At 38.1% G+C, this 27,322-nt stretch overlaps 4 protein-coding genes across 5 annotated transcripts in view; 2 read left to right on the top strand and 2 right to left on the bottom strand.

Moving 5' to 3' along the window:
* The first annotated feature begins 1,488 nt into the window (after positions 1-1,488).
* Positions 1,489-4,051, top strand: sp9 (sp9 transcription factor). Its single transcript, XM_052142346.1, has 2 exons — positions 1,489-1,593; positions 2,195-4,051. Exons 1-2 carry the CDS (start codon positions 1,573-1,575, stop codon positions 3,491-3,493), a joined length of 1,320 nt encoding a protein of 439 aa, XP_051998306.1. The 5' UTR covers positions 1,489-1,572; the 3' UTR covers positions 3,494-4,051.
* Positions 4,052-6,035: 1,984 nt separating this feature from the next.
* On the bottom strand, positions 6,036-14,594 carry cir1 (corepressor interacting with RBPJ, CIR1). The gene is made up of 10 exons (XM_052142342.1): positions 14,436-14,594; positions 14,060-14,154; positions 13,867-13,940; positions 13,527-13,540; positions 13,284-13,336; positions 13,132-13,180; positions 12,876-12,993; positions 9,357-9,463; positions 8,954-9,039; positions 6,036-8,736 (listed from the first exon to the last, which is right to left on the bottom strand). The coding sequence occupies exons 1-10, from the start codon at positions 14,505-14,507 to the stop codon at positions 7,992-7,994; spliced, it is 1,413 nt and encodes a 470-aa protein (XP_051998302.1). The 5' UTR covers positions 14,508-14,594; the 3' UTR covers positions 6,036-7,991.
* Positions 14,595-17,401: 2,807 nt separating this feature from the next.
* scrn3 (secernin 3) lies at positions 17,402-24,721 on the top strand. Of its 2 annotated transcripts, none has more exons than XM_052142348.1 (8): positions 17,402-17,523; positions 18,000-18,156; positions 19,191-19,372; positions 19,637-19,836; positions 20,014-20,226; positions 22,596-22,758; positions 22,877-23,057; positions 23,357-24,719. In XM_052142348.1, exons 2-8 carry the CDS (start codon positions 18,001-18,003, stop codon positions 23,516-23,518), a joined length of 1,257 nt encoding a protein of 418 aa, XP_051998308.1. In that variant the 5' UTR covers positions 17,402-17,523; position 18,000; the 3' UTR covers positions 23,519-24,719. The 2 variants fall into 2 exon arrangements, with proteins under 2 accessions (XP_051998308.1, XP_051998307.1); XM_052142347.1 differs by having other exon boundaries at positions 17,493-17,509; positions 23,357-24,721.
* A 199-nt stretch (positions 24,722-24,920) lies between these two features.
* gpr155a (G protein-coupled receptor 155a) overlaps positions 24,921-27,322 on the bottom strand; it is a 42,236-nt gene continuing 39,834 nt past the window's right edge. Inside the window, exons 15-16 of the mRNA XM_052142332.1 lie at positions 25,700-25,834; positions 24,921-25,346 (exon numbers count right to left, since the gene is read on the bottom strand). Of these exons, the coding sequence (XP_051998292.1) occupies positions 25,154-25,346; positions 25,700-25,834 (328 nt within the window). The 3' untranslated portion in view covers positions 24,921-25,153. The remainder of the gene's footprint in view (positions 25,347-25,699; positions 25,835-27,322) is intronic.

The following is a 27,322-nucleotide window of genomic DNA, read 5'->3' as shown; positions in this document are numbered from 1 at the left end:
TAGTGTTAATTGTTCCTCCGTCAATTTGCGGTGATTGCGGAAATCAAGCTATTTTCGAGACTCGGATTTGAATAAATTGTTTTATATTCCCTAGCTCTCTCCATAGGAGGGAATTTAAAGCAAAGCGCTTTGGAGAAAATTGCATCCAGCATGACTGGCAGCATTCAGCCGCTATAATAGCGCATTCTTTGGTCATTTTGAATACTGTAATGCACAGCGTTTCGGCACGGCAATTCTCAAGAAAATTGCTTTAACTTTTAAAAGGACGGCGATAAGCAGCACTATTGTTATATTATGTCATTACCCTTAAATGTTTTAACAAGCAGCGCAACAGTCTTTTATAATGCATTGATCTTTATATTTAAAAAAAAATACTGAGGAAAAAAAAGAACCAAAAAAATCGTAGATAAATATTTTATCTCTGTTCTTCGTCTGAAAGTTTTTTAATGTATTTATTAGGCCTATTATATATTTTATCGACAGAATTTAGTATTAGGTATTGTGTCAAAGGTAGTCCATTTGTGAAGATGTTTTTCGATGATTTCATGAGGTTTTGGGTCATGTGCTCATCAGAAGGTATTTAAAGGAATAGCTAGGGTAAGCGCACGCGCGCTTGAACACCCCCAAACTTTAACCCCCGCCACACACGCACACACACACACACACACACACACACACACACACACACACACACACACACAAAGTGTAACGCACCTGTTGTGATAGTGTTGCCCCTCCATCTCCTTCATCCAAGGTAATGTCTTGCATTTCGGTGACTGGTTCTAATTTGAAATATGAATATATATTTTTGACATTTGGTTTCACCAAATCATTTTAAAACGAAAAAAATCAAATAAAAAACAGTTCTTAATAATAATAATAATAGACACAAGGTGACACTGACACGTTATAAGCATTGTACCGGAAAAACATGGCTACTTAATAATAACGTTAACAATCTTAAACAGAAATATCGTTTTAGTTGTAGTCCTTGAACACAATAAAACTGACACATAACACGTTTAACTGATAACTAACAATATTAACAAGGATCACATTTAAGAATGGCCGAAACGCTTGCGCGCATGATTCTTTCATTTTACGCAAAGGCGTGTGCACATGCCCAAACAAACGAAACACATATTTGAGGATATCATGCATAAAGTCAAGATGAGAATCTTACCACCGCAAGGTGACTATTAAATACCAATATGAGCTGAGCACTACAGTCTATGAAGATATTCTGCCTTGATGTCCAGATATATATATTTATATAACATATAAAACGTTGAAAATAGCTGAAGGCTTATTGCTTGACAGTGGGATCAGTACACCAGACATTGATTGACGTGCAGCTTTAGTAGTTCTGTCATGGTCTTGTCGCTTATTGGTCGGACGCGACTCGTCGCGCGCTCAGATTGGCTGAGTATCGCAGCCAGCTGTACTTCAAAGCACGCGCTCACTATACAACTCGAGTAGAGAGAGTAAAGCTTCAGCGCATTCTCGTTCAGTCACACTGGAACACTGAGTCATTGTTCTCGTCAACTATTTGGTCTAGGAAAGGGCCTGGATATGGCTACATCTATACTTGGGGTAAGTAGTCATTTGTTTTAACTGTATTTTCTCTTCTCTTTAGCCTTAGCAATGTTGCATGCTTGCCCTCGAACTTTTCAATGACTTTTATTTTCACTCCTGAAAATAAAAGTTATAATTTGAACCAAAAACAGCTTCACAGCCTGGTGATGACATATAGGTAGGAGAACCTTTTACATTTCCACAAATAACTTTTTTATTCTATAATTCTTTGGAAAACTAACTATGTGTTGACACCCTGATTTGAAGAATCTACAATGTAATAATAAGCAGAACTTTAAAATCTTCAAAAATCTGTGTGAAAACACAACAACCCTGCAGCAAAAATGAAAATGTTCTAATACGCTACAAATAAGCATTTATTATTTTTACTGCTTATTGTAGTTTACAGATTATTCTTAGGAAACGTTTGTTATTGTGAAGTTTGTGTTTGTGGAGTTTTATATTTTACAAAATTGTTTTATGAAGACATAAAGGCAAAGTTTGCACTCCTATGAAACTTTTCCTTCGTGCTGTAATATTGCAATGGCGAGTGATTTAAGACTTATTGTACACTGTGTTTCAAAGTGTAATAAATGGCACAAACTTTTCATCCACACAGGAAGAGCCGCGGTTTGGAACTACCCCTTTAGCTATGCTGGCTGCAACCTGCAACAAAATCGGCAACACCAGTCCTCTGACGACATTGCCCGACTCCAGTGCGTTTTCAAAAAGTGGATTTCATCCCTGGAAAAGATCCTCTTCGAGCTGCAACTTGGGATCCAGCCTGCCCGGATTCACAGTCGCGACAAGCCGGAGCACCTCCGGTTTAACGAGCACCACCGGCACGGGCAACAGCGCTTTCTGTCTGGCCTCTACCTCGCCAACGTCATCAGCGTTCTCCGCCGAATACGGCAGCTTGTTCTCCAACACGGCAAGCGTTTCCTCGCAGGAGTCGGGACAGTCCGCGTTCATTTCCAAAGTTCATTCCTCGGCAGAGACTCTGTACCCGCGGGTTGGCATGGCTCATCCGTACGAGTCGTGGTACAAGTCTGGCTTCCACTCCACCATCTCGGGCGAGGTGGCGAACGGGGCGTCTGCCTGGTGGGACGTGCACACGAACCCGGGCTCGTGGCTCGAGGTTCAAAATCCGGCCAGCACTTTGCAAACTTCGCTGCACTCCGGAACTCCACAGGCTATCCACTCTCAGCTCAGCGGCTACAATCCGGATTTCTCCAGCCTCACCCACTCCGCGTTCAGCTCCACCGGCATCAGCCCCACGGCGTCCCACCTCCTGTCAACAAGCCAACACCTGTTGACGCAGGAAGGCTTCAAAACTGTGATCCCCACGTACACGGACGCGTCGGCTACGAACGCTATGATATCATGCGCCAGCTCGGGCATAGGAACCTCCTCCCGGTCCTCAAGGAGATACTCCGGACGGGCCACGTGCGACTGCCCGAACTGCCAGGAGGCCGAGCGGCTCGGGCCTGCCGGTGCCAGCCTGCGGAGGAAAGGACTCCATAGCTGTCACATCCCGGGCTGCGGCAAAGTCTACGGCAAAACGTCTCACCTCAAAGCTCATTTGAGATGGCACACCGGCGAGAGGCCCTTTGTGTGCAACTGGCTTTTTTGCGGCAAAAGGTTCACCAGATCAGACGAGCTCCAGAGGCACCTGCGCACTCACACGGGGGAGAAAAGATTCGCTTGCCCGGTGTGCAACAAGCGCTTTATGCGGAGTGACCACTTGAGCAAACACATCAAAACACACACCGCTGGAGGAGGAGGCAAAAAGGGCAGCGACAGTGACACCGACACCAGCAACCTGGAGACCCCCAGGTCAGAGTCGCCGGAACTGATTTTAGAAGGTGTGAACCCACGGGTCACGGTCAAAGATCAGTCTCCACACAACGAGTCCTGAACAACATGACCTCAAAATGCATTTTCCTCCTTATGGGTGATGAATCAAGAAAAGAAAACGGGTCTGGAGTATGTGAAAAACTTTGAGTATTCTTCATTTCTTGTTGAGGGGAAAAAAAAACAATACTTTATGACTCGTAAGAAGTGGAAACGGCAAATTCAGTACAACACTGGCTATTTCTGCACATTGCACAAACACCTCATCTTTCAGGACGATTGATTCTTGTCAAGGCTCAGTGTTTTAAGAGAGGACATTTGGTTTGGATCACTGCGCAAAAGAGGGAACTAAATAGCCACGCCTGCCGGTTGCGCTAATTGTGTACATATATCCACACAAATATGTTATTTTTTTCTGTAAATGTTACTTATTATTGTTTTGTGGTGGATTCTGAAATTCAAGGAATTTTCTTTCCATTCGACGCACTTTGTGGATGTCAGTTTGTATGTTACACGGCTATTTAAAATTCAGTTAACATTTCCTTTACCTTGCTAAAAATATATAAATGTTTAATTGTAAAAAGTCACGCTTATAAGGCTTTCATTTTGTAATTAAAGGTATTTAAAATCGAAGGCTTGGGTTGTCTGATGCAAATGTTTTCATATAGCAAATTATTTTGTCAAATTTAGACAAATATAGTCTTGGCATTCATGGAAATTATTGTGAATGTTTCCTTAAATTTTAGGATTGAATCGTGGGCGTATTTACAGCCTAAATGTCGATAATATGGACTCGTTTTTCCAAGTGGAATAAATCAATAGTTAATGCCCCTGAAAGGCATTTTGTCTAAATGAATATCTTGTTAAATAGTATTAGTAATTATGACTCGGAGCGCATCGCAGCCCCATGTGCCTTGTATTGGCGATTAGGGATTCGTGTCTTATCAAATATCTAATTACTCTCCGAGACATCATTTGTTCAGAGGCTCTTTATCGCACATTTTCCGAAGGGATTCGGTGACAAAGGGCCTCTGAATATTTATTTGAATCGCTCAAATTAACTGCTTAAATTTGCATGTCAAACGGAAAATGTCCATCCGAGAGAGGGCTGAAGGCATAAAGCCTCCTTTAGCTTTTATAAAACGCTACACTTGATTTGGTGTTATGGGAACAGTTTTTTCCCAGTCTTGCCCCCCCTTTTCTGGATGCCACTTTTGAAAGGGGAAATGGGGAGAGACCTTATGCAAATGTTGAATTTAAAATGCTCTCACAGTCAAATGGTCCCTCGCTGTTATTTGAATATCAGTGGCCCTGTACTGAAAAGGTTCAAGGATGCTCTCTGACTTCTTTGTGTTTATCCAGTGCAGCGTCCGATCCCACTGAAACTCCGGAATAATTACAGCTCAAGCCCCAGCCTGCATCTCGTTAGGGCTGTGCGTCTGCTCAAACCACTTGCTCTGGTACAAGGTAAATTGACCAGTCTACATAGAGGCAACAGACGAAAATTAATCTCATCCTTTTGTGTGCTGGTGGCCGGTTTAGAACAGGAAAAAAAATCACAAGTAGAAAATGGTCCATTGTCATTTAAGGGACTCGTAACATTTTTTGCAAATAAATAAATAAAATGTGTGTATATAAATCATTTATTTTTAAAATGTAGTGGTTAAATAATCACAGGTTATTAAAAAGAACATAAATAATTTCGGTCTTGCTACAATTTAGGCAATGTTTCTCCATATATCAGGTGCGCAGAACGCAATTCTGAGCCTTTTAAAAGTTAATGTAGGATGCAACGAGTTTATTGCACACAATTCAAAATTTGTGTTACGGAAATGGGCGCTATTTGGGCGTGAAGGCATTCACGAGCACGCTTTACAATTATATGGTTCTATTAAGATTTACAAACGGGGGCTTATACATGGACAAGATCCAAGTGCTTTTCAGTCTTTTGGAGGGGAATGATACGCCTGGGGTTGCGGACAGTAGCGCTGTCGCTCACGGCCTTTTGTTCGCGTTTTCCTGGAATGTCCTCTGACTGTGCGCAAGACAGAAATCAGCTTTGTTTGCGCCCGGTAATAAAATAGAGATCAAACAGCGGCCGCAGCGCGTGAAACTCAGCCGTGACGGCAATATGCGAGTTTCCACGCGGCCGGAGTAGCGCTCCTGTTTGATCTCTCCAGCACTTCAAATCCCTGCAAGCACTTCAAAACTGCTCATGTTTACAAATTAAAGTGAAATTATTAATACTATATTAATCCTTTAACTTTAAACGTTCTACTGTCAAATTTGGATTTTCAGTAGGACTGAAAAATGTCGAAACTAAAATTGTTCAATAAGGCTAAATAAATTAATTGCAATTTCTTCGACTTTTTTATATTTCAGCGCCACCCTTGGGCTCATTTAAATATTACAAAAATATTTATAAAGTGAGGTATTGCGTTATAGCTATTTCACACGAGTTTAATAATGGTTTCGTACATTGGTCATTTAGGCCTACATTGAATTGAATAATCTTTAACAAAATCAACCGTAAATTTGTTTGAGTTTTATTCATTTAATTTTGTTTAAAAAAAAAAATGAACAATTTAATAGGATAACAACAATTATTACATTGAAATGCGTATATCTTAAAAAACATTTGTGGTAACTTTGGCATCGCAGAAATGTAGGATTGAATTATTCATCTCATATATATATATATATATATGCGCCTGTCATATGTCCCACCCCTCATGCAATATATCAACCGACATACAGATGTAATCTACTAAATTAAAGTTATATTAGGGCGGATTAGAACCCCGTATTCTTTGTATTAGCGGGTCATTCTCACAACAGTCTATCTAACTGATCCTTGTATTCTGACAAACAAAATCCCAGAACTGATAGTATTAGATATACAGATCAAGTTATCAAAATCAATTATGTAGAATGTTTATTGGAGTGCTTGAATTGGTTAACAAGACATACTTTTTATCAAAACAGTAAAACATTATCTGCGCATAAACTAATTCATATTCATGAGTTTCGCCAGTGACGCGGATGTCGCCACCACTTTAAAAAAAAAAAATAAAAATTGACGCCCATGAAACAGTCACAGAAAAAATTGAAAATGTGCAGTTGTTAACAAAGAGCTATTTCTATCCGAGTTAGAACTGGTTGAAAGAAACCCCAAAAGTTAAGAAAACATTTAGTTAGTGAGAATAGCCTCGTACTTATTACCCTAGGTATCTTAACTTTAGTTGTCCTACAGACCCTTAACAATTACTTTCGATGGTGTCACCAACTGTAATCAGGTGATTCAGATTAAATAATGAAATATAATAACTTGAATAAAAGCAGTTAATTTAGATGTTACCACAGGAAGCACATTTTTAGGGTAACTTAAGTTGTTTACACTGCTGAATTAAAACCACCATGTCACAATTAGGTGTAGGAAGTCCCAAATCCCATTTAAAGAAACACCACATGTTTAAGCCCTGAAACAATATTAAAGCTGAAAGAGTTATTAATATATTATATTGGTATTAAGTTTTGTAGAAATGAATGCAATTCAAGCATCATAAGATCAGTGTTTAAGAAATGTTTTCCCCATTACATTTTACAAGGAAACAATAGATATTCAGACACAAACTACATTTGGCAATATCTGATTTGCATTTTGTAAAAAGAAACTTAAAAATGCACCAACACATGTTGTTCCAAGACATCACATAAACCATATTTAAAACACCCTTAAAGAATGAGTCAAACATCATTTTAATTTCTGGTTTCAGAAGTGTACAGTTTCTACATTCTCATGGCGCCCTCTTCTGGCAAAAATACAAACACTGCCACAAATTAAAAGAATAGTTCACCCAAAAATGAAAATTCTCTATCATTTACTCCCCCTTATGTCATCTCGAACTTGTATGACTTACTTTATATACACAAAGATAGTTTCTTTGATGAGTTTATATCATACAATGCAAGTCATTGGGGTCCAACACTTTCAAGCTCCAAAAAAGACATAAAAGTTAGCATAACAGTACAGCATTCTGCACAAGATAAGAGTGAAAAAGGAGTCACATTTTGGTATTTTTCTCACCAAAGACCAACTGTGTAACTTCAAAAGACATGGATTAAGCCACTCAAGTCATATGGATTTATCTGCCTTTGTCATTTTTGGAGCTAGAAAGTGTTGGACCCCATTTACTTGCATTGGATATAAAGATCATATCTCCTTCTAAAAAAAAAATCTGTGTTTATTTTTTGCAGAAGAAAGAAAGTCATTTGAGTTTGAGATGGGATGAGGGCGAGTAAATAATGAGCCAATTATTTTTGTTAAACTACTCCATTTTCGTTTTCTCACCCTCATGCCCATCCAAACCTTGACTCTTTTGTGGAACACAAAGCCCAAGTCCATGGTACCATTCATTTTAAGGTAAATTTGTTCCCAGAAAGAAAGTAAAAGTTTTGGAATGACATAAGGGTAAGTTTTTATTTTTGGCTGAACCATTTTGTTTTTATTTAAAATGAGACAATATAGTAGAGGAAGCCAAACTAACTTGAGTCCATTTCAACTATTTTCCTTTGCCCTTGTCTTTCCTTTTCTCAACATCTCTGCTATTAATTCTGCTCAGTTTTTGTCGACCCCTCCCTCGTTCCCGACTGACACTCCTTTTCACATTTCCATCACCATCACTTTCTCTATCACAACTTCTGCCCCTTTCTCTCTTAGCCTTCTCTCGTTCTCTGCTCCGGTCTCTTCTTTCTCTCCCTCTCTCCCTGCTCATGCTCCCGCGTCTCTCCTTACCTCTCTCATTCTCATCCCGCCATCTCGGAGGGCTTCTGCTCCTGTCTCTTTTATCTCTTCCCCTCTCATTACTCCTACTCCTGTGCCTCTCTTTCTCATCCCTCAATCTCTCTATGCCATCCAATCTCGTTCTGTCCTTGTCGCCTGGTGATCTTTGACTCTTCACTGCTCTTCCGCTTTGCTCATTGCGTGTCGGAGAGTGCGGTTTTGAGCAAGTCTGTTTGGAGTCCAGACTGTGGGAGCGATCGTTCCCCTGCTTGTGTTTATCAAGCTTTGTCTCAGAGCTGCCGTCACTGGAAGCATCTCTCCTTCTCTTGCTTTTGCTTTTTTTCTTGGCTTTCTTTCCAGAGTGTTTGTCATCCTCAGAGTCGCTACTGCTGCTGTCACTGCTGTCTGAAGAGCTGCTGGTCGAACTCTCACTCTTGGTTGGTTTCTTTTTCTGCTTCTTTTTGTTCTTCTTTTTCTCCTTTTTACTCTTCTTCTCCTTTTTCTTTTCAAGGCGGTCAAGTTTTCTAATGGGGAAAAGTGAATTAAAATGTCATAGTGTTTCCCAACTTTTGAACAGTAGTGTAAATTATAAAGTTATCAAATATAGATATTAATTTCTACTTTCCAATGACTATGGACATTAAAACATTTAGTTGCAATCGATTGTGTAAATTCTGAACTGAAGTATCAGCATCAGTAACAGTGATGCTTGCCTTAGCAAACACCACTGATCAGTCATACCGGAGCAGTTTCTGCTTTTGTTTGGTGGACAAGGACTTCAGGAACTCCACCTCAGGATCCTCTTCACCTTCACTGCCCACAAACTCCTGCAGCATGAAAAAAAAAACATTAGCAAACACACACAGATACAATCATTAGGCCCACTGACCATACACATACAAGAGGCTGAACTAAATGATACTCGAGCACAAACACAGAGGTGAGAAGATAGCATGAAATAAAGTATGTGGGTGCTCTCTTCTCTTGTAATTGTAGTTGTTGGTCTCGTCAGTTCGTGCCTAACCCCTCAACTTGCACTGATGGGAATCGCCTGTGAGCCAGGCGAGTGGACATTTTTCTTCAAATCACACACCAAGTGCCAGGCAAGACTATCATTGGTCTTATTTGTGCAGAAAGTGATTACCTGTGCTGGATCACACATGGTCGTGTCCCTCCCAAGGACACATTTCTTCAGAGCAAACCCACTGTTTCGCATCTCTGCCATTAACTCGGAGGGGTGCATTGATGGACCTGTTAGGACAAAATCACTCTTTCAGAATAAATAATGTGTGACCGTGCCCCCCGCTGAGAGATGTACACAACTGGCTTTGTTAACGTAAAGACACACCAAATCAACTCACTTGTCTTCCAGCTGGATAAAGCCTACAGAATTATTTCAACCAAACTGAATACACAATAATGGCTATTTTCTGCCAACATAAGAGTAGCGTGCATCCACCTAAGCTTGACTGCAACAAAAGTATTTCTGTACCCCACACCCACACACACACACACACACAACATTGATCTTACTACTTGAATAATGTAAAACTTTATATTTAAAAACTATTCTAATATCCTACTCTTTAACAAACTTAATATGATTTTCATATCATTCATTTCTTTTGAATGATATGAAAATCATATTATAAACCTGCCATCAGTATATTTATTTAATACCATCAAGATAAATATTCATATTTTCTATAATTAGAATTAAATAAATCTGAAATCATGTTTTTATTGACAGAGTCCCACAATGCAGTTGGTGTATTATTATACTACACTACATTGTCGCCATCTAACGGTCTGAACGCCCTTATACAGGAAAGTATCTGCAATAAAGATCAAGTGGAGCACTCTATACATAGTGCATTCAGAAAGTATTCAGACGCCTTTTTCACATTTTGTTATGTTGCAGCCTTATGCTAAAATATTTTATAATATATATATTATTATTTTTTACACACATAAATCTACACTTCATATCCCATAATGACACAGCAAAAACCATATTTTTTATAACTTTGCAAATTTATTAAAAAGACAAAACTGAAATATCACATTGACATAAGTATTCTGACCCTTTGATATGACACTTGAAATTTAGCTCAGGTGCATCCATTTCTCTGGGTCATCTTTGAGAAGTTTCTACACTTTGATTAGAGTCCACCTGTGGCAAATTGGCACACACACCTGTCTATATTAGGTCTCACAGCTGAAAATACATATCAGAAAAAACCAAGCCAAGGTCAAAGGAACTGCCTGCAGAGCTCAGAGACAGGATTGTGTCGTGGCACAGATCTGGGGAAGGCTACAGATCATTTTGGCTGCATTGAAGGTTCCCAAGAGCACACTGGCTGCCATAATTCTTAAATGGAAGTTTGGAACAACCAGGACTCTTCCTATAGCTGTCCGCCTGCCAAAATGAGCAATCAGGGGAGAAGGGCCTTGGTAAGAGAGGTGACCAAGAACCCGATGGTCACTCTGGTTGAACTCCAGAGATCATGTGTGGAGATGGGAGAAACTTGCAGAAGGACAACCATCATTTCAACACTCCACCGATCTGGGCAAGAGCTTAGGGACAACTCTGAACAATCCAACATCTCTGGAGAGACCTGAATGACCACCGTCGGTCCCCATCCAACCTGAAAGAATTTGAGAGGATCTGCAGAGACTAATGGCAGAAAACCCCCGAATCCAGGTGTGCAAAGCTTGTCTCATCGTACCCAAAATACTTAACGCTGTAATCGCTGCCAAAGGTCCTTCAACTTAGATCTGAGTTAAGGGTCTGAATACTTATGTCAATGTGATAGTTTTTTTTTTTTGGAATGCCCAATTCCCACTACGTAATAGGTCCTCATGGTGGCGCAGTTACTCACCTCAATCCAGGTGGCTGAGGACAAGTCTCAGTTGTCTCCGCTTCTGAGACCGCCAATCTTAACACGTGGCTTGTTGTGCATGACACCACGGAGACTACGCATATGGAGGCTCATGCTATTCTCCGATCCACACACATCTTACCATGCCCTACTTTGAGAGAGAGAACCACTAATCGTGACCCAAGTGACTCTACCCTCCCTAGCAACCGGGCCAATTTGGTTGCTTAGGAGAGCTGGCTGGTGTCACATAGCACAACCTGGATTTGTGTATGGAGTGTAGACTGATGTGAAAAAATAAATAATTTAAAAGCATTTTATCATAAGGCTGCAACCTAATGTCAAAAAATTAAGGGGTCTGAATACTTTCTGAATGCACTGTATATCAAACTATACAGGGGTTCCTTTAAATACAGGCAAATGTATGTCCAAGGGCTTGATTTGTATTGAAACTAACAGATTTTAACTAAGTTTTTACAATTATTTAATTTAATTTTGCTACATTTCAAATTGCCTTTTATGTATAGATTTTATGTTTTGACCCTTGTTCCAAATCCAGACCCAAAAATAGAAATTCGCTCATCATTCCCTCACTCTCATGCTATCCCAGATGTGTTAGATTTTCTTCTACTGAACACAAAAGATTTTTAGAAGAATATTTCAGTGCTGTAGGTCCATACAATGCAAGTGAATGGTGGCCAGAGCTTTGAAGCTCCAAAAATCACATAACAGCAGAATGTAATCCATAAGACAGTAGTTAAATCAATGTCTTCAAAAGTAATATGATAGGAGTGGGTGAGAAACAGATCAATATTTAGGTCCTTTTTTATTTTAAATTCTCCCAGTAGATTGGTGAAATGCAAATCGCCAAAAACAAAAGAATAATAATGTAATGGTGAAAGTGGAGATTTATAGTAAAAGTGACATATGTACTGATCTGTTTCTCACTCACACTTATAATATCACTTCTGAAGACATGGATTTAACCACTGAAGTCATATGGAATATTTTATGCTGCCTTTGTGTTTTTTGGAATCTAGTCAACATTCACTTGCATTGTAAGGACCTATAGAGCTGAAATATTCTTCTAAAAATCTTTGTTTGTGTTCAGAAGAGGTTGAGTAAATGAGAAGAGAATTTTCATTTTTGGGTGAACCATCACTTTAAAAAAAACAAATCTGTAGTAAAAATATAAATTATTACAATTTAAAAACTATGATAATCTAAAAGGGCAAAATAAACAATTGTGATATTTATTGTATACAAAAAAAAAAACTAAATACAATACAATTTCTACACAAATTACAGGCATTTGTTGGTCATTTCTACCATGAACAACAATTAACAAGTACTTATTGTAGTTTTAAAAGTTAGTGTACTTGTTTACCTAAAAGACAACAGTGAGCATGCTTGAGATAAAATATATGTGATGCAAGAAGAAAACTATTTAACTATTGAGAGAAAATATTATTTAATTGTGTGCATTTATGATACATACAATTCTAGCTATGACATTAACTTAGCAAGACAAAAAAAAAAAAATCTGCAATTTTATTTAAAAAAAAAATTTTAATTGCCATTTTCACCTCATAATGAACAAATTAACATAACTAATGAATGTGTAAGAAGGTTGTCTTAAGGTTTATTTTTGAAAAAATCCACAGGGCCTAAAGTGCCCACATTCGATGACACACCCTTATATGATGAGGGAGAAGGAAAAAGAAATCTTTGTTCACTGCAGCTGTAAGTGTGGTGATTTATAGAAAAACAGAGTACTGACATACCTGCTTCATCACTGGCCATAGAGCTGGCATTGATCCCTGACAGGCCGAAAAGGGGACACTCACGATCAGTGTTCACATGACCCCATTTATGACACTTGATACAGCGTACATTCCGCACCTAAAACAAATTAATTTAAAGAAACAAGCACAGAGCACATACAGATTTACTGCAGTTAGACATCAGTGGATAAGCAACAACTGCTAATCTACATATACAGATGCAATATAAATCAATATACAAAAAAATAAAAATCACCTGAATCCCAAAAGGCTGATCACGAATATTCATGTCATCCTTTGCATACCTGAAGAAAGAAAATTGATGGATAAGTTCAAATGATCATCAACATGAGCATCACCATGTCTGAGAACAAGTGTCCATCTAGATAACAGAACTCAGGGACTTACTTTTCACGAGGAGCCACTTTTTGCCACTCAAACCTGTACTCAGATTCTCCTCCCTGAGAAAGAGAAGGAGATTGTATTATGAGGTTCTTAGCTGTGACGAGGACCGTCTTGAGTGCCATTATGAGCTGTAACTCTAGAATGTGTTTTCTTAAATTTGACAAATCTATCATTTATCAGAATTTCACAGCATTGCAGAGCAAGATCGCAAACAAGAGCAAACTGTAATATGTAAACGAACACTACCTCTTTAGTCTCTTCTGCTCAGAGTCAGGAAGACGGAAAGCACATGGAGAAAAAGACATGGTTAAAAACATGTTTAGCTAAGCAGGATACTTGTGATTATAGTCTATTTTGGAACTTTTATTCAGTTAATTTATTATTTCCAGGGAAGAAACAGACTGACAAAATGTATACCTGAATGCACACTGGATAACAGTGTCTGCCAAATTCATAAATGTAATCAAAGTAACTCAAAATGTTCTGTTGGTGTAACTGCAAACTGCTGTTTTGAAGTAGTACAATTTTCTTATGTTAACAGCATGATGAAAAAGATACTGCATTGGAAAGTGTGTTTATCAGTTACCTTTGGATGCTCCCGGTGGAGCTTCATACATAAAATTAAGGCCATTTTTCACACGATCATCACCCATTAACAATCTGCAATGCAAAACAACCAACAGGTGATTTGGTAACCTCACCAAAGTTTATGAAGCAAACTACCTTTTCACTATAATTGTTATTTCCAACACAAGTAACCATGGATCCTGTCCTGTCACCTGTTGTTGTAGGTGTCCTGCTCCTTCAGGTAAGCCTGCATCAGGTCCTCCTGCTTCTTCTTGTCAAATGTTAATTTTTGCTCTGCAATCCATACCTGAGAAACAAAGCAACGAGTATGTCTCTAATCATATAAATAAATGTAACTGTCTCACTCTTCTAGAGAAAAATCTGACAACGGACAGGCAATCGAATAATCATGATAGCACTACAAACATATAAGGCGTTTATGATTAATTACATGTGCATATTCACCAATAAACTAGTCTGCATTTAGAGTTAAAAGACTAAACGAGTCGGGTGTGCGCTAATGTTAACACCAAGGCATTAATAGCAGTTTATCGTGCTAGTAGCGTTAGTTTTAAACATCCGACTTGCCTTTTTTATGTTGGATTTTGATGCAGGATGAAAATCTTTCTTGCACATGAAATTGGCAAAAGATTTCCCCATGGTTGCGCACCGTTGTAACGCTCAAAATGTCAATAAACAATAGTTTACGCTTTCCGTCGAACAACATTAAACATCACAGACAGCGGCGCTTCCTTATGACACAAGAGTGATGGGCGGGGCTCCAAACGCCACATCCGGGTTTGATTGATCGGGATGAAAAATGAAAATTCTCTCATCATTCACTCACCCTTATGCCATCTCAGATGTATATGACTTTCTTCTTTCTTCAACAGAACACAAATGAAGATTTTTAGAAGAATATCTCAGCTCTGTAGGTCCATCCAATGCAAGTGGATGGTGATCAGCACTTTAAAGCTCCAAAATGCACTGACAGTCATAATACAAGTAATCCACACAACTCTAGTGGTTAAATTAATTTCTTCTAAAGCAATATTATCTCTTTGGGTGAAAATCAGATCAATATTTAAGTACTTTTCACAATAAATGTTTACCATCGTTCGCTCTCTAAAGAGCGCCTACGAGTACTCGTTCACGCCATGTCGCCACCTCTCGCGTGACAGCGCACTGGCATGTTTAAATGAAAGGTAAAACAATTAAGCTTGTAAACAGAATTCTCATGGAAACAAATTGAGCTGCACTTCCGTTTGTATCATGTCCATTCTCATGTGAACATTCCCACACGCAGTCTCCTAGAGGATACGCTTTGGAGAGCGACTGGAAATAAACAATTATAGTGAAAAGGACTTAAGTATTGATCTGTTTCTCACCTAAAGCGATCGTATAACTTTAGAATACATAAATTTAACCACTGGGTTGTATAGATAACTTTTTTTACAATTGTGTTGGCTTTTTGGAGTTTTTTGCTTTAAAGTGCTGATCACCATCCACTTGCATTTTATTGACCTACAGTACTGAAATTTTCTTCTAAAAACCTTAATTTGTTGAAGAAAGAAAATCATACACATGGGATGGCATGAGGGTGAGTAAATGATGATAGAATTGTCATTTTGGGGTGAACTTAACATTGACCAATACCTCACTTACTCTATAGTCAAAATTATTCAGAAGAATTATGAAAACAAGCATTTATTTTGTTGCAATAATATATGTATTAGGGAAGTAAATAATATCAGTTGAGTTAATGTTGACTTAAAGGCCTATTTTGACAGTAATTGTTTTACATGAGGATATGGAGCTTCAAAGTTTCTGACCCCATTCACTTGCTTATGGACATTATCTAGCAACTTATTAGCAACATACTTGCAACTACAAACACATACGAGATATGACTGTGTTCAATTTATGTTGTAGAACAAAACGTCCAATTATCTTCATGAAATGTTTACAACAGACCTTATTTACTTCTACATCCAAAACTGCAATTAAGCCCATAGGGGAACCGTCTCTCGAAAATTCAAATTCTCTTCTGGCTTTTTGTACTACAACCTGAACAGCTCTACACATGTAAGGGGATATATACATTATATTGCAAGGAGCCACACGGATACAGCAAACGAAAAAATTACAAATGAAAAGGATAAATTAAATAAAAACAGATGATAAAATATTAAACATCCAAAACACATTACAATACAAATAAATAGGCCTACAAAATACAGAAACATAAACAGATTCTGAAAGATTATTTATTTATTAATTGTTTTCCACAGAAGATTTCACAATTATTTTTTAGCAGATGAGACGTTTGGATGAAGTTTCTTGTATGAACTAACATGTGTTTTGACAGATTTACGGTTTAGTCTGCAGAGAAAACCAGAATAAAAATAAAACCCATAGAACCATAGATCCCTTTCATTTATCATAAAACAATTTGTAACAAGCATGTACTATATGTGTTCTCTGCTCATTTTAGTGTGGATTGCTTGTGAACCTGTACAATATGATTTCAAGCTTTGCAAAGGAACTGTTATTGAAAGATGGGGCAGTTAAAAACAGTAGGCCTATTGTATCTGACTGCAAAACCATAAGTAACCAATTCCATTTATGAATGTTTCATGTCATAACTGTTTGATATTTATAGTTTATGGTGCTGCTGTGCCTGAGTGAACTGTTTGACACATTCAGATGCAAAGAGTGCATTATGTGTACATCCTGAAATATATATATATATATATATATATATATATATATATATATATATATATATATATATATATATATATATATATATATAATGTTGTGTAGCTGGTTCATGGGCTGTGTCTCGTTTGGATATGATGTTCAAAGTTGAAGTACCTCAGTAGATTATTATATATTAATATATAATTAAAATAAATTATTAGACTAAAATTACACCTGCTAAATCTATTTAATTTTATCTTTATATTATTATAACTCTCCTAAAATTGACCTCATACATTCCCTTCTAAAGGGACTTTGCTCCCTTATCAATCAAAGCGCTTGCACTTGTTAAAGAGTGGCGTGCTGTCAAGCAACCATGTTACGTCGTTTAAACGAGGCTTGTTTAAAGGAGGACGCTCGGTATACAGCAGCCTTCAAAGGACGCGTCCTACCTAGCACGCAGCCTTCCAAACGAGACACAGACTGTGTCTTCTGATTGAGACTGCACAATTTTAGCCAATCATAACAGTGGGCGTTTAAATTGAAGTCTTAAAGGGCAAGAGAGACGAAAACAGAGACAGCGTGGAAAATGATCATATATGACTACATTTTGATTGTTTTGGTGCAAAAATAAGAGGATGTCATGGCCCCATTTAAGAGAAAATTCAGCTCGATGTTTTCGCAGGCGAAATAAAACAGCCAATCGAAACATCCACTGCCCAACACGTGCTGTCTTATCCAATGAACAGCTGTCTTTCTCCTCTCGCCCCGCCCTCTCCTCCGCAGATTTTACAGACATGTGCATCGACGAGAGTCATGGATCAGACTTATGTGATTAGAAATCAGATAAACTCGCACGCATGTGTCAAAGCCTATAGTCAGTTTTGTTTACAGAGAAAGGAAAACGAAAGAACCTCATCAAATAGAGCAGTCATTTCTCTTATACCTGGCATTTGTATGTAAGTTGGACAAGGTAAATCTAATGATTTAAGTCAGCTAGTGTGCGAGTGTGAGAATTACTGCTAATATTTATCTCGTCTATATTAACCTTGGCATTAAATGCACTGCATGAGCCATATTCATTGATTTGAACTTTGTTGACAATTAATAGCTCATAACATATGGACATTTTGCCAAAGCGTGTAGAGGATTAAATAAATGTTCTTGGTCCAGCGTAGATTTTGTGCAGACAAACAAGCTCTGATTTGCCGTCATAGTGATGGTTGTGAATTGTTTGCAATAGTAATATTTGTAGTATAACTCCGTAGATCACATACTTATGTATATGTTTTTCATTATGCATGAATCAAGACATTAGACATTTAGCATTTTCATATTAAGCATTTTCAAATACAATAGACTGATACCATTTATCAAATGCATGGATAGGTTTAGAGTAAATGTTATGGTAGCTTCTGGCGTCATTTTAGGATTTTTTTTTTTTTTCAGGATGTACCCAACATCCTGTGACACATTCGTAGCCCTGCCTCCATCCACAGAAGATCAGAGGGTGGTCTTCGGTAAGAACTCAGACAGACCCTGTGATGAAGTTCAAGAGGTGGTCTACTTCCCTGCTAAGGATCATAAACAAGGAGAAAAAGTGGAGGTATCTCAAGAATTCAGCTATTCTCCTCCAAAGTCTTCAACTAAGTAGTTCACACATGGTTCTAGGTCAAGATCTGATAATGAAACATTCAAGCACATTTGTTTGCCATTGTCTCATGTACAGTAGGTTCCGCTTAAATGGATTATTCACTCTAAAATAATTTTTTACTCACAAATTTGTTATTGCAAACCTGACTTTCTTCCATGGAGCACAAGAGATGTTAGGCACAATGACAGCCGAAGACACATTTCACTTTCATTGTATGGGGGAAAAATGCCCGCTTTGTTAAGGGCTTCATTAATGATTAATAAGTCAGTTATAAATGCCTTATAAACCATTTGTATGCAGTTATAGCAACATGCATAAAAGTGGCAACTTTCATCCAACACTGGCAAAGAACTTATTTTAATAAAAAGCATAAAATGCCGTAATTCATGATTTATGTCATAATGCAGGAAAAAAAAAATCACCTTTTATAGTGAGATAAAAAGGAGGGGTTATGTCATTTTGCTATAGTCCGCTTTGTGTATACATTCATTACTGTAATGTCTTGACTCACTTTTGTTGTCACTTTCCTTGTCTCATTGATATCAAAATAAGGGTTTTAACTAGTCCTAATTACCTAAAGTCCTTTGCAAAAACACTTAATGTATATTTGCAGCATATATCATATAATAAAACCTGATGACCATTGAACCAGACAGAATTTTATGTAATTATGTTTTTTATGTTGGCAACTACTTAATAAATGCTTCATATGTGTCCACTTTACATTAAGATACATTTCCATAGGTTACTTATGTTGAGTAAAGTATTTTTAAGCAGTTATACCATGTTAGTTTAAATGCTTACTTTTTGTAAGTATGGCATGAAAGTCATGCTTTTAATGCATGCTGTTATAAGAGCAAATTGATTTATAATGCATTTGTAAATTAGATATTAATCATTAATTAAGCCCTTATAAACCCTTAACAATGGGAACTTTTATGTCAAGTGTTACCGTTTTATGTTATTTTCCCTTTTTATCTGATCAGTGTACATATATCGAGATTGAGCAGGCAGCTCACACATATGCAGTTGTGCTGAGTCGACCCGCCTGGTTGTGGGGAGCAGAAATGGGGGCAAATGAGCATCAGGTGTGCATCGGGAATGAGGCTGTGTGGGGCAGAGAGAGCGCGGATGGAGAAGAAGCCCTCTTGGGCATGGATCTTGTCAGGTAATCAAGCAATTGCATGTTAGAAACAGATATCCAATAACGTAAATCGTATTCAGCATTAATTGTATTCAGCAAAGGTAATTGAACAGCACTTCATCATATCAAAAGAACATGCAAAGCAATGTAATGTGAAAGTGTTTGATTCATTCTTTAGGTTAGTATTGTGAAAATGTTGTTAACTAATGCAGTGACATTTAAACATTTTAAATGTGGCGCAAGTGGCTGAATCATTTTCCAACCTCACTTTATGCTGTTTGTATGTAGGCTGGCTCTGGAGAGGGCTGACACTGCTGAACAGGCTGTAGATGTTATAACAGAACTACTGGAAAAATACGGCCAGGGAGGGAACTGTATGGAGGATGAGTGTGGATTCACATACCATAACAGCTTCCTCATATCAGACCGTACAGAGGCCTGGGTACTCGAGACGGCTGGGAAATACTGGGCAGCAGAGAGAATAAAGGGTACATATACAATCTAATCTTTGAAGCTAAGCAGGGTTGGGCATGGTAAGTACTTAGATGGGAGCCCAAGGCTATGTTAAATAATCTTGTTGTTGCTGTACAGTAATAATAAAGAGCTTGTGTTGAAATAAAATAAAATTGAAGAAGTGTTTAAACAGACACTGTTTCTCTCTACAGCCGGCTGTCGCAACATCTCTAATCAGTACTCCATCACAACTAAGATGGATAATGAGCACCCCCGTTTGAGGAACTATGCCCAAGAGCGGGGCTGGTGGGATGGACAGACTGAGTTCAGTTTCGCTGATGTTTACTCCTTCAAATCTACAGCCCGAATGGAGGCCGCAGGTGACAGATACTGTGAGGGGCGCAGACTTCTGAAGAAAAGCGAAGGTGAGACAACTCACTCACAATTCGGCTCACAACTGATTGCAATGGAGTTTGACTAAAGCAAGATTTACTGGTTGCCGCAGTGCATTCCAGGGCACTACCTTTTAATTTTCCTAATGTCGTTGCTTTCCAGGGTATGTGGTCATGGAGAGGGTTTTTGAAAGTCTCTGTTTTCTGTGGACCGAACACATTCTTATGCTAAAAAAGCTAGATGCAGTTAGGGCTTAGCAATATGACCAAAATTGTTATCACGATAATCTTTTTCATATTGTTCGATATCTATATTTATCACGATATACATTTACACATTGCACTTTCTTTTTTTTATTTCAAAGTTGATGGAAGAAAAGAAAAAAAAAAATACATTCTAAACAGTCAAAATAGTCTCTACAAAACTGCACAGGGGGTCCAGAGACGGCCAAAGCAGTGGGGTCTGCGGGATCTTTTACCAATTTTATAGTCTTTTACCGTTTATCAATTGAAAATGAATGTTAAAAGATCATCTGTTTGTTCTGAAGCATAGTGACAGCAGTCCAGTATTTGTTGGAATATTTTACATTAAAATGAAATATTTTTTATATTTCTTTAGATTCAGATACCCAAGTATGTGGCATAGAAGCCCTTGTGACTGTGGAATGATGCTGAATTTGGGGTCAGGGGTGTCCCGAAAGAAAATGTAAAAAACATTTGTATATTTTCATTGAAGTGAGAGACTATTCTACCAACTAGTAATTTTAGTCTTTCCTTATCCATTCCAGAAATCTAATTAATTTTCACAAAATTAGAACAGAAATCGATTTGTTTATCCGATTTGTTTATTATTAAAGGCTCGTAACATGCTGATTAATAAAGATACATTTAGAAGGGAAAAACTTATGGTCTAAAAGGTGCTTTGAAACCACGTTAACTCATGCGGCGCTTCATGTCTACACACATGCAGGGAAAAGAGGCAATGCGTGCGGAGCGGGACAGGGCAAAAATTATGCATGTTTGTTGCTAGAGAACAATATTCAAGATTACAGTGCAGAAAGATCAGAGCTGTTGTCCACATCACTGTTGTTCTGTCATGCTCTTCACTAGAGATGATGAGAGGGCGCAACAGTTGTCATGAAGTCCTGCGGTGCGGAAGGAATCAATCCGATGTCCGACGTAACCTAATTGTTAGCAAGGCAGCTAGCATTAGCAAGTTCATCCAGTCTGACCCTACGTTACCACTGGCGTGTTGTGAGCGAATCTGAGAGCGTTTTCAATTCATTCTTATGAAAGCCGAGCGTCATGCTCGCAAGGTGGATCGTAGGATTGGCAGCGGTGCGGAGCAAACTGTCGCCTAGTGCTGTGAGCGCCTTTGAGTGGATTTCGTCCGCCCCAGTAACGCAGCCTGAGAAAGCCGAACTGCTTGTGTTTTAGCGACATGCAGTAAATATCAAAAAATCCTCTAAAGCTTATCGTGGATTTTCTTTATCGTGATGTATATCGAGCCCAGCCCTAGATGCAGTGCAACTGTAAAGGGATTAATGTAAAGGAGGAGGCAAGAACCGGCTTGACAATATAAATTATATTTAATTAAGAACGTAAACCAAAATACACAAACGCACACATATGACGGACAGCTGCCCATAAATGCTCTCTCTCTCCCGCACCACCATCCGCAGTCGGCCTTTATCCCTCTCGGAGGCTTCATTAGCCTGATAAGGGGCCAGGTATGTAGAATCACGACCCGGCCCCGCCCTCCACCCTGCCACAGCAACAAATAAAAAAGAATGCAGGGGTCTCAAGACACATTTTATTCATCTTCATACGGTGTCTAAAAAACGTAGTGCTCCTTAGCAGAATGCTGAAAACACAACAAGACATCTGTCTAGCGCCCGTTTACATAAAAATAAAACTCAGTTGAAAAATCATCACAGATTCAGCTGTGAACGTAGTGCTGTGAGCGCCTAGATTGTAACATAACAGAGTGCCACAGTCTGGTTCCAGAATCATAGGTGAAGAAATAAAATAGGAATTTATTCAGTAAATGTGTTTGTCTATCATAGTTTATGCATATTTTCTCTAATCAAATGAAAAATATATTCAATTAAGCAAGTGTATACATTTTTAATGCACATTTTGGAGATTTTATTTGCATCTTGGTGTTTTCATCCAGCAGTTTTTATTACGATATCCAAAAATGCACATTATGGGAAAAAATACACGGATGAAAACCCAGCTAAATGCTACCTCGGTAGACAGCTCACTAGGTATTGGAACAGAGAGCATACTGTATATTTGGTTCATTGTGAAATACATCACTGTGAAGTAGTCTATTACTGCTTCATATCATTCCAAACTCACACTTCATTAATCAGATTATAATATCATTTTACATCCAGGCCACATCACAGCAGAAACCATGATGGACATTTTGAGGAATAAGGAGAGTGGCATAAACATGGAGGGTATGTTCATGACCACAGGAAGTATGGTGTCAGTGGTTCCTAAAGACCCCTCATTGCCAGGTGTCCACTTCTTCACTGCTACCCCAGACCCAGAAAGGTATGCTTGGGGTAACAGATTTTCAAAAGTAAAAGCTGTAAAACCAACAGCAACCAAAAAGCAATACATAAAGTTTTGCATCATTAAAATTATAACATAATGAATGTTTTGTCAACAGGTCTGTGTTTAAGCCATTTGTATTTGTATTGGACATAAAGCAGTTAAAGCATACATGCTCTCCGTGTTATGGTGAGGAGGATCCTGTGAAGAAGAAACCCCGTTTCCAGAGCAAACCGAACCGCAAACACCCTCTGTTCCTTAAACACGAGGTTGTTGCTTCGATCATCGACAACACCAGGGTGAGGTGTTCAACTTTGCAAATCAGGAATACAGAATGTTTGACTGATAGGAATGCGTGTAATTTGTTTCGAGAGTGTGAACAGAACCCGGTCAGTTTGAAATTAAGCCGGAATACAGCAAATTGGATTTCACAAATGGACCCGCCTCTTAGAAATACTCACTGGTCAGTGGAGGCTTATGTCAGAGTGTCTTGTAGTGGAAGTCGTGGCATTACATAGCATCAGCCTTTGCCTTTTATCTTCACATCCTTGCAACACACAGCCCCCATTGAAATCAATATATTTGTTTGTTTGTTTAGGAGAGAGGACAGAAGATTGTACAAAACTTGAGAGATCTGGAGAAGCAGAAGATTACAAAGATGGAGAAATATCTGATGGCTGGAATTGAGGACCCAACAATGCTGGTTCATCTCTTTACAGACACTGTAACAGACGAGTTCAGTGTTTACAGTAAAGCCTGAGACTGTCTGACACTCAGTTAGGCATCTCCTGTATGTTTGGATATAATTTGAGAATGAAATGACTTGTGTGTGTGTGTGTGTACACACACACACACACACACACACACACACATATATATATAAAAAAAAATATATAATATAGAAGACAGCAAAACTGTTGACACTGAGTGCTTGAATGATCAGGAGTTGTACTTTCATATTGCACTATGCACTCTGGGCATGTTTTCTTTGGAATCTTATTGTATGTATGGTATGTGACAATAGAAGTATATTTGTGCTATTGTAAAGTGTCTGTCAGAGATCTAATATGTGACTTTCAAATTGTGTTTGTCATGTCCATGTCTACCATCAAGCCCATAATCCAGTGGCATTAGTTTTAATGAGAGGACATCTTTAACACAAACTAACATAAAGTCATTAATTACAGAATGAATCCTTTTGAGAAAGGTTTTATTGTACAAACTGGAAGTTGGCAGGACTGAATACATGAAAATAATGTACTAACAACCCACTCTTGAAATAATAAACCGAGCAAAAACTAAAATAATTTCATTTCACATTGTTATCAAACCTGATTCAATTCTTGGAAATATTTCTGACAGGCCTTTTGATTGAATTTAATCTGGGTTCTGGATTAGCTGTTTGATGCTTTGGTTAAATTCAGATTAAGAAAGTACTCATCATAAATGATGGTTATATTTCTTGTTTAATAAGAAAAGGCTATAATTTTAACATAGGCCATACCATGAAAAAGGTTTTAGTCGTACATTATTAAAAGGACAGTTCACCCAAAATCATTTACTCACCCTCATGCAATACCAGTATGTATATGACTTTCTTTCTTCTGCAAAACAGAAATATTTGTAGAAGAATATTTCAGCTCTGTTGGCCCATTCAAAGCAAGTGAACTTTCAGCTCCAAAAAGCATATAAAGGCAGCATAAAAGTGATCTGTAAGACTCCAGTGGTTAAATCCATGTCTACAGAAGTGATATGACAGGTGTAGGTTAGAAACATCAATATTTAAGTCCTTTTCACTATAAATTCTCCTCCCTGCCCAGTAGGTGATATGAAGAATGTGAATCAACAAAAACAAATGAAAGTGAAAGTGGAGATTTTTTAGTAAAACAGGACTTAAATATTGATCTGTTTCTCACCCACACTTATATCACTTTTGAAGACATGGATTAAACCACTGGAGTCTTATGGATTACTTTTATGCTGTTTTAATAAGCTTTTTGAGCTTCAAAGTTCTGGTCACTATTCATTTGAATTGTATGGACCTACAGAGTTGAAATATTCTACTAAAAATCTTCATTTGTGTTCAGCACAAAGAAAATCATGCACATCTGAGATAGCATGAGGGTGAGTAAATTATGAGAGAATTTTCATTTTCATAGTTCATTTTTGGGTGAACTATCACTTTATATAAAAATGTGAAATGAGTTGTCAGGCAGTCGTAACAGGTACCGATAGTCCCTTTTCCATCATGTATGTGAGGTAGGTAAAGGCCATGTGGTTCAAGAGCATCATTTTAACCAACTAGAGGATAAATACTTCCGATGAATGGTGCTCAATAGCCAAAACGCTTTATCAACCTATCTGTTTGCCGGCCTTTGCAAACATCTCGTCTCCTCTATGTGAAGAGGTAGTGCAAGGCTTCGTCCTGGAAGCCGTGCTCATGGGTGATGTGCTGAATGACTCCACCCTCGAGCAGACGTGAGCCGTACGCTAGCGCCTCTCCCTGGTCACTGGCCAATCCTACGCTCTGCAGCCATCGAACCATGTCGTTGCCCAGAAACGTCTGTGTGATGCAGCGCTCTCCACACCTGCACAGTAGAGCACGTGTCACTCGCTACCCCCAAACCAGACAGACAGAAATAGAAAGACAGGCAGAGGAAGCAGGCGGTAGATAAACAGCAAATGATCAGAAGAAAGGGAAGATGTTTGAACCACAAAGAAAACACAGAAGACCAAGAGTCATGCAAAAATGTAGAATCATCATGCAAATTAATGGATAAACATGGTTTAATGGGCAAACAAGAAAACTGAGCACCATTTACATTTTTTGTTTATTTGTTTATCTATCCCTTTAATAACTAAAAACAATGTAAACATGTAAATTAATAAATGTAAATAATTCAGTGATAAGGTAGTTTAGGGACAGCAGGAGGCCGCTCACCTCTTCTTGTGAACAATATCTCTGATGCACTGCTCCTTATGATATGTGAGGAACTGACTGCAGGTCAGTCTGATCTCCTCTGAGCCAGCAGAGCCTGTGACCCCCTGACCCCAACCCTGCCACAGGCTCATCAACCTTTACCAATACAGAGCAGCAGATAGTTATTACAGTTATTAAAATTGGCAAGTACATAACTGTAGCTTGATATTCACACTAATAGGGGTATATCATGGATTTTTTTCTTACACTCCCTCCATAGTCCACCCAGAACATAAACAAAAAAAGAAAATTCAGAAATCTTTTTAATTTACATAATAATATCTATTCAGTATTTAGCAGCTTGGACTATCCTGATGAATGATGGTGTAAACTAGGGTTGGGCATTAAACGACATATCTGTTGTGCGCATGAATGCAATGATGAATCACAGTGTTTTGATTAGTCTAGGCCCAAATGGAATCCACTGACTTTATTTTTCTTTTGGCAATTTCTGCACCAATTTTGTTGGAATGGATTTAAACTTTGTAAAATGTGTTAAACTGAGGTGAGATTACTACAGTCATAATGACGACTAAAGGTATTATCCAATTAGCTAAAATATTTAATAAAACACGCACAAGGGGCAGGGAATGTGTGAAAATTTGTCCCAATTCTACAGAAATCTCAGAATGTCTAAGAATCAGTAACAGTCCTCAAGACTGATGCATACTTTATGTCACACATGAACACAGTTCATAATCGTGCAGTTCTAACTCACAGTATTTTCATATTGGATGTGATTTTTAAACTGACAGCCAAAATACTCACTGCACTATCAGTTTTCTGCCAAAATTAAGGCTCTGTGTGAAGGTGAAGTAAATACGACAGAAATACACTGACAGCCAAAAGTTTGGAATAATGTACAGATTTTTCTGTTTCTGAAGGAAATTGGTACTTTAATAAAAAACAGCACCATCACTATTTGAAAAAATTCATTTTTGATCAAATCTAGACAGGCCCCATTTCCAGCAGCCATCACTCCAACACCTTATCCTTGAGTAATCATGCTAAATGTATCATTTGGTTAGTAAATCACTTGCCATTATATCAAACACAGATGAAAGCTATTTGGTTCATTAAATGAAGCTTAACATTGTCTTTGTGTTTGATTTTGAGTTGTCACAGTATGCAATAGACTGGCATGTCTTAAGGTCAATATCAGGTCAAAAATGGCAAAAAATAAAAGAAACAGCTTTCCTGAAACTCAGCTGAATGCCACTTTTTTCATTCAGTGTATAAAAGTACCAATTTCTCCAGAGCAAACTCTGTGCATTATTCCAAACATTTGGCCTCCAGTGTATATTACCACTGTATAACACAAATCTAACCATTAAAATTAAAGGTCGACTGATAGTGGATTTTGCCAATATGATAACTAAGATGGTGTAAAAGGCAGATAACTGATTAATCGACTGATACTTTTTAAAATCAATTCACAGAAAACCTTTTCATAGTCGGCACAGAAATAGAGGCCAGAGAACAAAATCCCAAATGTAGTTTATTTTTCAACCAATATTTATAATAATAATAATAATAAAAATTAAGATTGGGTGCACAAGCTGGGATTTTTAACACTAAACAAGC

Source organism: Xyrauchen texanus, chromosome 14 (assembly GCF_025860055.1).
Source record: "Xyrauchen texanus isolate HMW12.3.18 chromosome 14, RBS_HiC_50CHRs, whole genome shotgun sequence".
Taxonomy (NCBI): domain Eukaryota; kingdom Metazoa; phylum Chordata; class Actinopteri; order Cypriniformes; family Catostomidae; genus Xyrauchen; species Xyrauchen texanus.
The sequence above is the reverse complement of the archived record's forward strand: the minus strand, read 5'-3'. Positions and strand labels throughout refer to the sequence as shown.

Bases quoted from the DNA above. Each gene is read 5' to 3' on its own strand.
- sp9 (XM_052142346.1), top strand. From the start codon at position 1,573: ATGGCTACATCTATACTTGGG. The intron at 1,594-2,194 runs GTAAGTAGTCAT...TCATCCACACAG, and splicing joins TGGCTACATCTATACTTGGG to GAAGAGCCGCGGTTTGGAAC.
- cir1 (XM_052142342.1), bottom strand. From the start codon at position 14,507: ATGGGGAAATCTTTTGCCAATTTCATGTGCAAGAAAGATTTTCATCCT. The intron at 14,155-14,435 runs GCAAGTCGGATG...TTTGTTTCTCAG, and splicing joins CAAAATCCAACATAAAAAAG to GTATGGATTGCAGAGCAAAA. The intron at 12,994-13,131 runs GTGATTTTTATT...AATTTGTTTTAG, and splicing joins ATCAGCCTTTTGGGATTCAG to GTGCGGAATGTACGCTGTAT.
- scrn3 (XM_052142347.1), top strand. The intron at 18,157-19,190 runs GTATCTCAAGAA...TTATCTGATCAG, and splicing joins AACAAGGAGAAAAAGTGGAG to TGTACATATATCGAGATTGA. The intron at 22,759-22,876 runs GTATGCTTGGGG...TTTTGTCAACAG, and splicing joins GCTACCCCAGACCCAGAAAG to GTCTGTGTTTAAGCCATTTG.